The 15,749-nt window shown below is 38.0% G+C and overlaps 1 protein-coding gene across 2 annotated transcripts in view; it reads right to left on the bottom strand.

The window, feature by feature from the left end:
* Positions 1-2,312: 2,312 nt before the first annotated feature.
* The window catches only part of ZDHHC9 (zDHHC palmitoyltransferase 9), a 32,560-nt gene continuing 19,123 nt past the window's right edge, over positions 2,313-15,749 (bottom strand). For both annotated transcript variants that reach the window (XM_079124644.1, XM_079124645.1), the window contains exons 5-10: positions 11,010-11,147; positions 10,075-10,121; positions 9,238-9,342; positions 8,193-8,296; positions 7,691-7,787; positions 2,313-3,935 (exon numbers count right to left, since the gene is read on the bottom strand). In XM_079124644.1, coding sequence (XP_078980770.1) covers positions 3,819-3,935; positions 7,691-7,787; positions 8,193-8,296; positions 9,238-9,342; positions 10,075-10,121; positions 11,010-11,147 — 608 coding nt within the window. In that variant the 3' untranslated portion in view covers positions 2,313-3,818. The remainder of the gene's footprint in view (positions 3,936-7,690; positions 7,788-8,192; positions 8,297-9,237; positions 9,343-10,074; positions 10,122-11,009; positions 11,148-15,749) is intronic.

Here is a 15,749-nt window from a genome sequence, read left to right as displayed (position 1 = left end):
TGTGAATTAATTAAGCCCAGGTAGTCATTCCAGTTTTTTCTACCTACATGCTTTGTAGGACATTTGAATGTTTTACAGATGCAGATTTACACTTCCCATTCCCCTTTCATATTTATCCAAAACGTGAAACCCACAAAGACTCACTCTCTCTTTCTCTCTCTCTGTGAGTTGGGCTTGCATTCTTTAAAACTAATGATATTCAGAGTTTGTACCTTTGAGACTATTTCCAAAACCTATCACCCAACAACAGCAAGAGATTCCTAGAACGTATTCTCAAAAGTGACACAAATGCCTTTTGAATTATTGGGAACAAGACTTTCCTTTAGTAGCACCAAGGCATGAGAACAAATTATCATTTTTTAAAAACCATTTACTGTGATCCCTGGGTGATTTTCCCTAGCCTGGCCTCAGCCTCAGGAGTATAAAATGAACTGAACTGGAAGAAAAGGACTAACAGGGCCAGGCCACAGGGAATGTGGGGGCCCTGGTTGCTAGGTTACCACTTGAACCAATCCAAGTGGTCCCAGAGGGGTACCAGATACAGGACAGGTCCTTCTCTTTGGCCCATGAAGTTGAGGGCCCTCTCAAAGGAAGGGGGTCAAAAGGTGGGGGAGGGGGTCCCGATCACTCACATTAGACACAAGTAAACAAATGAGGCAAAAGCACAAAGAAACAGACAGCCCTGTATTTCTAAGACCATTCAAGTCTCCTTCATTAATTGGCTTCCCCCCAAAAGAAAGATTTCTTTATTAAGAAATACCAGAGAGTGAAAAACCCCCAACACATACACATTTGTAGGCTCACACAAAAGTGCAGAGATTTACATATTAAATTGCATTTAAGTTAGAAAATAGATTTAAAAACAAAATACTTCTTTTCCCCAACAAAGTAAAGAGATTTGGTCAGTAGGAAAAGGGGTCTTAGGAGTAAAGGCAGGATGGTCAGGATGGGAAGAATGGAATCTAGCTGCTATAGAATTAGTACCCACCTCTAACCTAACCCCACTCCTGGGGGGAAATGTGAACAGGGAGATGATGATCTCAGCCAGGGCCAGGAGGGCTCCAGAGCCAAATGGACATAAGTTTCACCCACCCCTAGAAGTTTTCGATCAGTGTGAACCCTCCTGGCCTGGGGAAGTGGGGTGCATAGGAAGCATGAGGAATGGGAAGGAAAGGGGGAGTTGGAGAGAGTGTCAGCCATTGAAAAGATCAAACAATATAAGGCCCTTTTCCCCCTGGGTAAGATCAACCCTTCAATCTCTCCTCTGATCAGAGCTCAGATTAGGGACAGTCTTGGCTGGTGTATGATACAAATGGGAAAGATCTTGAGGCCAAGGTCTTAAATATAGAATATTTATAAAGGAAAAGAAAGTGGGCTGGGAGTATGAAAAAACAGAAATGTTTTTAAAAATCATTTCGCACTACAGATAAGATATTTCCATTTTGACCCTTTATATCAGAAAGAGAAAGCTTCTCTGAGTGACCTGAGGGTCACCAGGAGAGTGGCTGAGGTAAGTTGAGGGAGGAGAGAGATCCATCCTGGCCCAAGAGAGGGAACAGGCTGAGTACTGACTAGAAAGGAGTTCACACGAGTGACAGTTTGACTGGAAAAACCTAATAAATTCCAAACTCTCCAGGCTTGGCCTTATTTTGAAATAATTAAAATCTAACTGAAAAAACAAAATTGAGAGAGCCAGAAAAAGAATGGGAAAGTAAAAGCAAAGAGGAGCGGGATATGAATCAATCTCTCTCCCATCTCTCTCTCATGCTAAGTTCAAATCTTGCTACAAGAGTGTGAGGGAGACACAGAGAAAAATCTGGGAGCAGCCAAATTTCACTAATTCCGATTAACTGGGAAGAGTGAGCTAGGAATCAGTAAGGAGTCTTGATTACAGATCATTTGAAAAGAAATATATACCATCACTTGTAAAAGACCACTAAAATGAAATATTTCCAAGGGAAGGCCCTGGTGAGCCTGCTTTAATAACCAAGACTCATTTGCAATAAACAGTGCCCATCTGCTTGCAAACAATATCCTAATGAAGAACTTGTTCTCTTCAGTATAATTTCTCTACCCTCCTAATCTTGTTCACACTGTATGTTGCTTAGAAGTCCTTTTGTCATAGTCCAGAGTAAGATAAACCTCGGCCCAGAAGGTAGTATAGATCAATGGAGAGTTTGAGTTTGGGAGCTATCTCTCCAACCCAAGGGTACCCTGGAAAATGGAAGTATGGGTAGTAACAAGCAACCCTTCCAACCCCCACCCCCCACCCAACACACAAACACATTCACATCCCCATGGTGGTTCTTGAAATGGAAGGGGAAGGAGGAGGCAGGCAGTTTGCATTAGACACAGTTTAATTGCCTTCAAATAGATTAAAAGTTCTGGTTTACACTCCCCCCCCCAATCCCCATAAATCATCCAGACAGGACCCTGGCTTAGAAAGAGAAAAACACAGGTGCTTTAGGAAATATAGCCACATATAATACATAAATCTTCTTCCCTGAAATAGTGCAGGTCCTGAGCAGAGCTTACTGGGGGCCACAGCCCACCCCCAGGGTGAAGTGGCTCTGGGACTCTGACGGTGGAAGTGCTGGAAGAGTGGGGCTTGGAGGAAGCCCCTGGTGTGGTTACCATTGCCCGAGGTGGGCTGAGGCCTTGGAGTGGGTTACCCGGGAGGGCAGCAGTGCTGGGTTTTCCCTCACTCAGCCAAGGCTTAATGGAAGTACTGGTTAGCCTTTTTTTTTTTTTTTTCTCTCTTTTTTTTTCTTTTTCTTTTTTTTTTTTTTTTTTGAGGGGACATAGAGGGAGAGGAGAGGAGAGGTGAGCCTCTCTGTGCCTTGGTTTCCCCATTTGTGCATTCAGGGCCTCTGCAGGCCTCACACAGGGAATCTGAGGGGGTAGTGTTTAAGTGGGCACTTGGGTTTCCTCTGAGGAAAAGGAATCACCAAAGTGTAGACTTTTATTACTGCCATTCCTGCTCCTATTGGGAGCAAGAGTAAAAAGAAAAAAATTAAAATAGGCTAATGAGAAAGGAGGAGAGATGAGGCAGAGAGTGTGAGGGGCTATGCCATTGGCATCTTGTCAATTCTTATTGAGAATAGCACGGGTATTAAGAGTTCCTGGAGAATCTATGAGAACTGTAAATTGTAAGCTCTTCTACAACTACTTACATATATCTAATGAGGAAAGAGTAGGACTTGGGTGTTAGAGAGTGGATGGGGGACAAAGGAGAAGCTACATGAATAAATACAAGAAGAAGGTACCTGCCCCATTCCTAGAAGGATTGGCTGGCAATGCTGGCACTTTGTAGCCAGGAGAATCCTCCAACCTCACTCTCCATAATTATCAATTCTGAAGGAGAAGAACCCAGTTAGGATTCCCTGGCCAGAGGTTTCTGTGTCTGCCTATGGACTCAGGACATGCAGCAGCTTGAGAGGACTTGAGCCAGTCTCAAGAATTGTTAGCCCCAGAATGAGAACAATGACCCCAAGCAGGACAGCTGGGATCTGGTGGGAAGAGAGGGGAGTCCAAGGAGACCCCATGGCTGATGCCATGGGAAATAAGTGCCAGGGCCCAAAAGACCCATTTGTCCAGTTGCCAGAGGTGACTGACATCTTCTGCCACTGCCTTGAGTCCAGAAATTAAAAAAAAAAGCTTGCAGCAAGAAAATGCCAGTGTGCAATTTGGGTATCTAAAGACCAAAGGAAAATATTAAAAGGGACAGCTTACTTTCTCTCTGTCTCAGGTTTATCTTCTCCCCTGAAATCTCTCATAGCCCTAATTAAACACAAACAAAAGTCTCTTCCATAGATTGGCTACTTCTCAGCTTCAGCTGCATCCTGTGGTGGCTCTGGGGGCTCTGGAGGTGGCATCTCTTCCGGAGTGCTGGTGTCCTCCGGCATCTCATTGGAGTTCAGATGTTCTGTTGGGGCCTGAGAAGGAAAAGATATCAGATTCAACACAAAACTCTCTCTCAAAATCCAAATGCAGATAATCCAGACACTGAACTCTTCATCAAAAGCCCTCCACCACACTGACGCTACAGATATGTAGCCACCATCACCAAACTCAGACCTGAGACCTGAATATCACATTCTCAGCAGAATACAACTGAAGCTTATTTGAGTTCTATCCTCAACTGTCTGTTCCGGACAGATGTTTCCATTAGTATTTGTGATAATAATAATAATAATAATAATAATAATAATAACAACCACAAATAATTAGATATCCCCTTTCACAACAGAATGTTATAATGTACTTAACCAAAAAGTGCTGACCCAATGGTTCTCAACCCTGTTTCTGCCCTTACACAGAACTCACTTAGAATAGTGATTCCAAATCAAAGAAGGTGGGGTATCAAATGATCATATATGGTTTTAAAATGTCCGCTAAGTTATTCTAAAATACCACACTTTCCCCACATTCAATTGAATATCACCAACTTAAATTGCTATAGTTTGGGACCAGACTCATCAGAAAAACAATATTCAAAATTATGACACTAATACATAAACATCATAAACATTTTTAATGTTCATTAAAAAGAACATTCAAAATTTAGGAAAGGCAAAGTACAGAACAATGACCTACTTTACAAAACTATTCACATAAAAGTGGGATTCTATTTTAAAATAAAGTCTAAATTGACTAAATTATATTATAACTAATAATTTCAGCAAGATTTTAGGATATAATATTAATATACAAAGATCAATTTGTATACTTCCAATATACTCCAATGAACAATCCAAAAAGAAATTTAAAAAAATTCATTTATAGTAACATCAAAAGGAATAAAATACCTATAAACAAATGTTGCAAAAGAAGTATAAAATTTAGCCAGGCATAGTGGCACAAGTCTGTAATCCCAGCAACCTCAGAGAGGCTGAGGCAAGAGGATCATAAGTCTGAGGCCAGGTTCAGCAACTTAGGGAGGCCCTATCTCAAAATTTTAAAAAAATAATAAAAAGTCCTGGGGGGCTGGGGTTGCAGCTCAGTGGTAGAGCACTTGCCTAGCATATGTGAGGCACTGAGTTCAATTCTCAGCACCACATATAAATAAGTAAAATAAAGGTCCATTGACAACTAAAAAATATCTTTTTAAGAAAGCACTAGGATGTAGCTCAGTAGTAGAGTATCCCTGGATTCAATTCCCAGTACTGTGAAAATAAAGTAAAAATCTAAAAGAATAAGTGTTCAACTCTGAAAACTATGAAATATTATTTAAAGAAATCAAAGGCCTAAACAAATAAAAAGACAACTCATGTTAGTAGCTCAGAAAACTTAATCTTGTTAAGATGGCAATATTCCCCAAATTTACCTATAGATTCAATGCAATCCCTATTAAAATGTCAACTGACTTCTTTGCAGAAATTGATAAAACTGATCCTATGATTCATATGGAAATTCAAAGGACCTAGAATACTCAAAGCCATCATGAAAAAGAAAAATATAGTTGAAGGACTCACATTTCCTAATTTCAAAACTTACTACAATGCTAGATTAACCAAGACAGTGTGGTATAGGTATAAGAACAGACATATTGATCAACAGAATAGAATTGAAAGTCCAGAAACGAACTCCCACATTTACAGTCAAATGCTTTTCAACAAGGATAACAAGACAATTCTACAGAAAAAAGAACAGTCTTTCCAACAACTGATACAAAGACAACTGGATATCCACAGGCAAAGGAAAGAATGCAGACCCCCTATCTCACACCATATATAAAGATGAACTTAAAATGGATCAAAGAGGAATGGGGTTGTGGCTCAGTGGTAGAGCACTTGCCTAGACTGTGTGAGGCACTGGTTTCAATTCTCAGCACCACATATAAATAAATAAATAAGTATATGTGTATATGTATATATATACATATACACACATATATATAAAGTACATCAAAAAATAGTTTTTAAAAAAATGGATCAAAGAGCTGAAATTAAGAGGTGAAACTATAAAACTCTTACAGGAAATCAGGCATAAATCTTCATGACCTAGGCAATGGTTTCTCAGATATGACACTGAAAACACAAGCAACAATAACACAAAAGGATAAACTGGACTATACCAAAATTTAAAACTTTTGTGCTTTAAAGGTAACACACCATTAAGAAAGTGAAAAGACAACCCACAGAATGGGAGATATTTGCGAATAATATATCTAGAAAGGGACTTGTATACAAATCATATACTACTATAACTCAATAATAAAAAAAAACCACAATTTTAAAAATGGACAAAGTTTGTGAATAGACTCTTTTCCAAAGAAGATATACAAATGGCCAATACCTACAATGGAAAGACACACAACATCCTTAGTCATTAGGGAAATGCAAATGAAAACCACAGTGAGATACCACTTTACACCCACTAAGATGACTAATATCCAAATGTCAGATAATAAAGGTTACACCAAGGATGTAGAAAAACTGAAACATTCATACACTGCTAGTGGGAATGTAAATTGGTACAGCCACTTTGGAAAACAGTCCAGCAGTTTCTCAAAAGGTTAAACACAGAATTACCATGCGCACCAGTAATTTCACTCTCCATCAAAAGAAATGAAAGCATGTGTCTATGCAAAACATCTTATATAAAATTGTACAAAAACTTGTACAAATATTCATAGCAGCATTACTTATAATAATCAAAAGGTAGAAACAGCCCAAAAGTCTATCAACTAATGAATGGACAAATAAAATATGGTATAACTAAATAATGAAATATTATTCAGCCACATAAAGGAAAGGTAAATCTAAAGCAAAAGAAAAAGCAGATTAGTGGCTGTCTAGGGACGGGGCTAAAAGAGTTGGGAGGAAAGAGAGAGTGGTAGCTAATAGTACAAGGTTTTTGATGGGGAATATAATGAAACACTTTTAAATTAATTGTTGCAATGATCATACAACTCTGAATATACAATACTATGGAAACATACATTTTAAATAGGGATTATATGGTATGTGAATCATATCTCAATAAAGCTCGTAAATATATATAAACATAAATAAATGGAAGGAAGACTAGAAGAGTGGAAGATGGGGAATAGGAAGAGGGAAGAGGGGAGGAGAAAAGTGAAGTACCCAGGAATGTATTGGAGCAAATTATGTCATGTGCATTATGTCATGTGAATCTATCACAATGAGCCCCACCACTATGTATAATTATAATGCAGTAATAAACCATTAAAAACAAAGTTCAAATAACTTTTTAGGATATTTTATGAAACATATTGAGCAGGACATTTGGGAGATTTTCCACATCTACATATTCCAGCAATGAACTCTAACATGGTCCCCTGACCCCACCTTTGCTTCTGTAACATTTTATGCTTCCTTCCTCAAGGTGTGTTTCACAACATTGAGCAATGCCCTTTTTTGTTATCCCTTGTCCCCACCAGACAATGAGCTCCCTGAAACAGGGACATCATTTGCCTTGTTTACTGGTGTGTCCCCAGCACCTAACACAGTGGCTGGAACAGAGTAGCTGTTTACTATATGTCAAAGAAATGAATAAACCTTAATCTACCTCAAGGACACAAAAAGCTAAAGGCAATGTCAAGCAGAAGCAGAGACAGTGTTGCTGGAGAGATAAGGATATGAAATTGTCTAATTATATCTCTAAGCTATAAAGGTAGTATACATGCTCTCTATCGCAGACTCAGCCATAAATCAGGAACACTTACTGGGCTCTGTGGCAAGAGGCTGCTACTGGTCTCTTGAGTACTGGGAGGTCGACTTCCACTTTCCTCCAGTGGCAAAATACCCCTTCGATCCAGCACACTGAAAGGGACAGGAGAGTTAATCAAGGACTTGGCATTCGCTCCTCCACCCACCCAGGCCACTGAATTCTGCTGTGTATATTGGAAAACATAAACCTGCCCTTCAGCAATCTAGCCTGATCCAAGAACACACCTGCTCTCCATCTCCATTCATTTGTTTTTCTTCCACAAACCAGTGAATGTCACAATAAATAAGGAACAAACAAAATAAGAATGAAAAATCGTCTCTTCAAAATAACCAGCCCATAGTCCATGACCCATGTAGATATGGTGCCAGATGAAAATCCCTAGGAAGACCTATTTGACACTGAGAGGTCGCATTCAGAAGAGTTTATTGAACCAGGTAACAGGATAAGGTTATGCCACTCATCCCAGGAGTCCCAGAACATTTTAGTCTCTCGAGTACCTGGGGGGCAGGGGGCCACACAGGACTTCACAGCAGTTCTTCACAATGTTGCCATGGCTGTACGGATTCTGGACACGATTCTTCCCTGTCCATGATCCTTTGATCTGCAAAATAAAAGCCAAGGCTTACATGAAAAACTGTGCTGAAATAACAGAATGAATCAAACAACATTACCCTATGTAAATTTATGATTACACAAATGGTATGCCTTTATGCCGTGTACAAACAGAGAAACAACATGTATCCCATTTGTTTACAATAAAAAAATAAAAAATAAAAAAAGAGTAAATCGAAAAAAAAAAACTGTGCTGAAGAAATACATGTGGCATGGTATGATGAGAAAGTTCAGGAGATGGATGGTGGCAGAGGTTGCGCAACAATGTGAATATGCTCAATACCACTGAACTGCACATTTTAAAATGCCGAAGATGGCATATCTTATGTTGGGTATATTTTATCAAAATAAAAAAGAAATACACTATAGAGACATGAAAATGTTCATAAGAGAGGAAAAGGCAGATAAATTAATATATTATTTTATTGAAAAATACATAATGTATGCATAAACAAACATGAGAACAAGTCCAGACAAGTTTGGAAGACAAGTTTCATGACATTAATCAAAGTGACATCTAAAAGTTAAAATTACAGGGATTTATTTTCTCATTTCTGCTCATCTGTATTTTCTGATTTTGTACAATGAATGTGGATTAACTGGCACCTTTTTAAAGCAAGAATTTATTCAGTACTATTGCCCCTTTCCACTCCAAATCCAGAGGCATCAGCTAACTTCTAGGACCTATGAATAGTTAAAGACCTTACACCCACCCAACTGTTTGACCTTTTCTTCCTAATGCCCTACAGACATTCAGCTCCAAACAAAGCAGTGCACCTTCCATATATCTGATTTAACATCTCCTACACCAGCTTTTATGCTGGCTTCAACCTTCAAGGCCCTGGAGACTCGGTTCTCTAGCAAGTAAAAAGAGAATAGACTTTTGGGAGAAGGACAATATTTGATGAGGAGAAGAGAAAGTTGACTCACGTCTTCATTGGTTGTCTGGTTGAGAGCCACAAGGAAAGTGTGAAATCCAGTCAGTCCCACGACGGACCAGAGTGTGAAGAAGCAAATGAGGACTTCTAGAACAGTGCAGTTAAGTTAAGGAATGTTGAAGAAGTCACACCAGGGAACCTGATACCTCGGATCATATTCATGGCATCAGTCACACCACCTTTACCTCTTAGAACAAATGTCTCGAAAAGCGAAATATCCAGATGAATTCTAAACTTACTGGATAGATCCTTGATAAAAGGTAGAAGATTTCCCTTCAGTCTCTATTAAACAAATCTCTAGCCTCTCTAGCGTATTTAAGTGTTTGCCTGTTTCTTTGTCTTTTGCTCTTTGGAGGGGGCCAAGGCTAAACTATGTTAGCCATTGCTGGCAGTGCAAATCTCATCAAAAAATAAAACTTTATAAATGAAATATTAGTGGGAAAAAAACAACACGTGTTTTATAGAAACCTATATCTCATTTTCAGAAATGTAGTCACTGCACAAAATAAGATTTGATTATAACAGAAAGGTGGTACTCCCAGTAAATGATACACAAGATATTGAGGCAAAGTACAGCCCACTAAAGGAGACAGGTCATGCCTGGGAGAAGGACTTGGTAGGGAGGTGGCCGGGAAGTGGGTGAGGGAAAGACCTCCCTTTGAGTCCTGGTCATCTTCCATTCCAGTTGCTACCACTAAGACTACACTTTGTAATTTTGGTACTCCCTGATGTCTGGAAAACTAGATGTTGGGAGAACTGATGGGAGACAACATGCTGGAAAGTAGTTTTAGAAGGTTTCACAGGGACATACTGCCAGGGGAGGATATGTTCCAGGAGTTTCTTTCAACGTCTCCAGGAAGCCAATTTTCAGGGATTCTGTGAAATTGGGAGGAGGAGTAGACAGAGAAATTAGTGACTTTAGTAGTCTGACAAAGTATCCTAGTTCCCACTCGTTTCCTTCCCTCCATATCCCATGTTCCACATTGGCAAGAGAGTGGCTCTCACTCGGGCAAGGGTGAAGAGTCTCCTTTCCAAGCTGGCACTCTTGTGACTGAGGAGTTCACATTTCCAATGCAAGGCCAAGCACAGACTAGAGTTGAGCAGAAGCCAAGCATCAGGTTTCCTTCCCCTTTCCCTGCCCCCATATACAGACATGTATGGCGATATTAACAGATGAAGGAAACCAGAAACAGTGAAGAAAAATCCTCTCTCCTCACCTGTCAGGGTCCCTCCCTTGTGCAAAAGCCAGCTCAAAGCTCCTATCTTTCCCAAAAGCTGCCTTGATCAAGTCTACTCCCTTAACTTCACATCCCACCTGCCGTTAGATTGTTAAGTGTGTGCATATGGTGTGTGTATTTTCTATCTCCCAAGTGAAGCCCAAATTACTAAAAGTTATTCCTTGGGTAGAATCCCTTCTGCAGCCTAGCACAAGGAAGGAAAAGGGATGCAGAGAGCCAAAATACATCCCCAAACTTTGAGATCACCCCAGAAATGCCCAGTACTCTGGATATAGACCAGTAATTATGGCCCTGATCTTTAGCACAGGGCCAGAGAGAAGGCTGAAACACTCAGTAAATAATTATTGATGTGTGCTGAAGTCACCAGCCTGGTTCCAGGGCAGACAATACTGTTCATTTCTAATCAGACCTGAGGTGCTTCACAATGGCAAAAGTCCCACCAGAAACCCAACCATCCCCCTAAGCTGTCTTCATGTCTTCTCCTTCCCCACGCCCACTCCAGTAACAGACTGCCCTGCATACTCACTGAGGGCCACATAGACGATGTTGAAGGCGAAGACATAAATTGTGAGGAGGGAGAGAGAAAGGATGAAGAGGTAGAAGTAACGGTAGTTCCTCTTTCCAACACAGTTCCCCACCCAGGGGCAGTGATGGTCAAATCGCTCTGTGGGAGAAAAAGAGAGTCCAGTGCCAGAGCCTCCAGAACAAAAGCAACCCCACCATTCACATAATACCTAATTAAGACTCCAGAGTCATTACCTTCTATTGTGAAAAACATGGGTTTTCTTTTCTTTACTTTTTCAAAGTAAAAAAAGTCTTTACTTTTTCAAAATGATTTCACAGTTATTTCATTTGATCCCCATTATCACATGGGAAGTTACACAACAGAATGTACTCCCCATTTTACAGAAGAAGAAACTAAGGCTCGAAGCAGTTAAGTGTTCTCTATTACTCAGCCAGTTAAGAGCACAGACACTGCTTTTTCAAATAAAAATCTTAGCAGGTGGGCCTGCTAAGTTTAGAAAGAATAAAGAGGTGAAAATAGTACAGGAAATTTTGAAAAATGAGTAGTATAGTTTCTCTTGATCTTCATTTACTAAAAATATAAAATTATAGTATATTTAAAATGGTATGGCACAGCTCAGTGAAATGGAAAAGCCCAGAAATAGACTCTAGAACCTGTAAGAATTTACTGTCTAATAAATACAGCATTACAAAAGGAAGTATAATTTCATAAAAATTATGAGATAAATTGGCTAACTGGTGGAAAATAAGGTTACATTTTTTCGCTCACACTATTTGGAAAAACAAAGTCCAGATAAATTAAGTGTTACAGGTAAAACAAACTGAAGTCACAATATAACTTAAAGAATGAATACACATTTATCCTCTGTATGGAGAAGGACTTTCTAAGCACAAAAGTAATGGAGGAAAATACAGAGGAAAAAAAATAGATTTGTCTCAATAAACTTTAAAAAGTGATTTGTGTATGTTAAAAATACTATAAAGAAAATTAAAGAGAAAAAACAAGTGTTTACATATTTAAATTTGAACCTATCCTTACAAATTCTTACTATCTCAAGAAAATTATCAAAAGTTACCTGAAATTTACTAAGACAGATTTATGTGTCCTCACTTAAATGATGAATGTTGATTAACTTAGGATAATGCTTGATATGTTGATTAAATTAGTTGTGCTAATTCTTACAGTGCATGCTTATTCAAATCACCACATTGTACTCATTTGATTTTGTCAATTATACCTCAATAAAGCTGAAAATAAAAATGAAATATGTACATAAAACAAAAAGAGGGTGAAAATAGCTAATAAATGCCATAAAACATATTTGATTTTTTAATTAACTAAAAATTCAGTGTAATACTAGTAAAACAAGATAATTTTTGCCTATCAAAATAAGACTATACATTATCACACCCAGTTCTAGTGATAATAGAGTAAAATGGACACTCTAATGTACCACTTATGAGAGTACAAACTAATAAAATCCTTCCAGAAAGCAATTTGGCAGTACATATCAAGAACTCAGCTGGGTATAGTAGCGCACACTGTAATCCCAACAGCTTGGGAGGCTGAGGCAGGAAGATTGCAAGTTCAAAGCCAACCTCAGCAACTTGGCAAGGCCCAAAGGACTTAGTGAGATCCTGTCTCTAAATTAAAAATTTTCAAAAGGGCTGGGAATGTGGCTTAGTAGTTAAGTGCCCCTGGGTTCAATCCCTGGCAACCCCCCCCCAAAAAATAAGAACCTTTAGTGTTAATACCCCATTGGAAGAATAAATCATTTCCAGTAATTTCTCATAAGGAAATAGAGATGTGCACATCAATTTAAGTTCAATAGTTTTTTTGTGGTAAAATATATGTAACATCCAAATTGCCATTTTAACCATTTCAAGTGTACAATTCAGTGGCATTAGTTACTTTCACAATGTTGTGCAACCATCAGCACCATCTATTTCCAAAACTTTTACACTGCCCCAAACAGAAATTCTGTACCCATTAAACAGTAATTCTAGCTCAGTTGGTAGAGTGCTCATGGGTTCAATCCCCAGCACCAAAAAAAACAAAACAGTAATTCTACGTTTCCACATTTTCCCACCCCAGCAACCTCTAATCTTCTGTCTCTATCAATTTGCCTATTCTAGATATTTCATGTAAGTGGAGTCATACAATATTTATTCTTTTGTGTCTGACTTCTTTCACACAGCATAAATTTTTCAAGGCTCACCAATCTTATTGCATGTATTGGTACTCCATGTTTTTAATGACTGAATAATATTCTACTGTATGGCTATTTGTTTATCCATTCATCTGTTGATGGGCAGTTGGGTTGTTTCAACCTTTTCGCTCTTATGGATAAAATGCTGTGAACACCTGCGTACATTTTGAAACCTTATTTTCAATTTTTTTGGCTATTGCTAAGGACTAAATTATGTCCCCCGGTCAATTCATGTTGCAACCCTAACCTCCAATTTGGAGACAATTAAGGTTAAATGAGGTTAGAGTGGGGTCCTAATCCAATAAGATTGGTGTCCTCATAAAAAGAGGATATGAGACATCAGTAGTGTGTGAATACAGAGAAAAGACCATGACAGGAAACAGCAAGAAGGAAGCCATCTGCAAGCTAGAGAGGCCCCACCAGAAATTAAACCTGTTGGCACCTTGATGTTGAACTTCCCAGCCTCCAGAACTATGAGAAAATAACTTTCTGTTGTTTAAGCCAACCAGTCTGTTGTATTTTTTATAGTAGCCCAAGCAAACTAATATAGATATATGTTCAGGAGTGAAATTGCTACATCATATGGTAATTTTATGTTTAACTTTTGAGGAACTGCTAAGCTGTCTTCCATAATGGTTGTCCCATTCTACTTTCCCACCAGAAATGTAAGAAAGTTCCAATTATTCCATATCCTTAAGCTTAATCATTTTGATTTCAGTGCTACACCAATGAATAAAATGAAATGGTGAGTAACATCTAATGACAGGAAACTAAATAAATTATAATATAATCATATGATGGGTTTTGCAGTCATTAAAATAATGTATTAAAAATATGTATTAAAGCTAGACATGGTAGTGCATTCCTGTAATTCCAGCGGCTCGGAAGGTTGAGGCACGAAGATCGTGAGTTCAAAGTCAGCCTCAGCAACTTAGCAAGGTCCTAAAGCAACTCAGCAAGACCTTGTCTCTAAATAAAATATTAAAAATGGCTGGGGATGTGGTTCAGTGGTTAAGTGCCACTGGATTCAATTCCTGGTACCAAAAAAATGTATTAAAGATGTAGAAAAAAGTTCAGTTTACAATGTTAAGTAACCAAAACAGGATTAAAAACTCTATCATATATGGTCCCATTTTACAAATAAGGGACTGGAAAGAAATACAGCAAAATGGAGAGTGAGTTTAGGATTAAGTGTCATTACAGTTTTTATGGTTTACATATTTTCTTAAATGAATATATTTGAGTGAATAAAAAAGAAATCATTTTTTAAAAAACCATCAGCTATATACTGGTCAAAAAGTAAGGCTATAAATAATGATGCATCTCCTAGTTAAAGGGGTACATCTTTTCAGAAAGGAAAAAAACGACAGAGGAAAGAATGGCAGGCCCAAGTATTTAGGGCAACATCTAGATCCAGGACTATAGACATATATTCACTTTAAGCAAACTTTATAAACATTGGGAAATTATAGGTTTATAGATATATGATTTTTACTGTACTTTAAATCACAATATTACTGATAATATAAGTAGTACATGCTCATTGTAGAAAACTTGAAAACGATAAAATGAAAAATGGAAGAAACACAAGTTATCCATAATCCACAAGTTATAAGCATTTTGGTGTACCTCCTTGCATATTTCTTTATATACTGTTTAATTTTTAAAATTGTAACAGAGACCACACTGTAAATGTAGTCTATCTCCTGTTTTATGTCATTTAGTTTTCTGATATGACCTTTCCCGTAGCCTATTATATGAATATTCCATAATTTATCTGACCATTATCTCTTGGTAGACTATTTAGTTGTTTCCAACTTTCCTTTTTCATAGTAATCCTCAAGTAAACATTTCCATCCCTAAATTTTTTCCCACCTCTTTGATTTCTTGATATATTCCCTAAAAATGGAATCAGTGGCATCCAAGGGTATACACATTTTAAGACTTTTGATGAATCTTATTCAGTTGCCTTACCAAAAATTTGTTCCAATTTACATTTCTACTGGTATAGGACTATATTGTCACATTTACCTTGCTAATGTTCTAGACTTTAAAAAAGGTTCCTCTTTTCCTTTTTTTTTTTTTTAGCCAGTATTATCTTTTTTTTTAATATTAACTTCTTTGATTATTAGTAAGAATAAACTTTCATATTTTCATGCTAACTGATCAATTATATTTCCTATTTCATGAACTGTCCACATCACTATTGGAATATTAGGAGTTCTTTACATTTAAGAATATTCATAAGGAGAGGTAATTCTTTATGAACCTTCAAATCAGACCTCACTTAAATATTGTTTCCTGGTCCATTTAAAATGAATTTTGAGCCAGGCACCATGGCACATGCTTATAATCTCAAGAGCTCCAGAGATTGAGGCAGGAGGATTGTGAGTTCAAAGCCAAACTTAGCAACTTAGTGAGGCCCTAGGTAACTAAGAAAGACCCTGCCTCAAAAATAAAAAAATAATTAAAATGGGCTGGGGATGTGGCTCAGTGATTAAATGCCTCTGGATTCAATCCCTGGTATCGAA

This window comes from Sciurus vulgaris (assembly GCF_902686455.1).
Source record: "Sciurus vulgaris genome assembly, chromosome: X".
NCBI classification, from domain to species: domain Eukaryota; kingdom Metazoa; phylum Chordata; class Mammalia; order Rodentia; family Sciuridae; genus Sciurus; species Sciurus vulgaris.
This window is presented reverse-complemented; position numbering and strand designations above follow the sequence as displayed.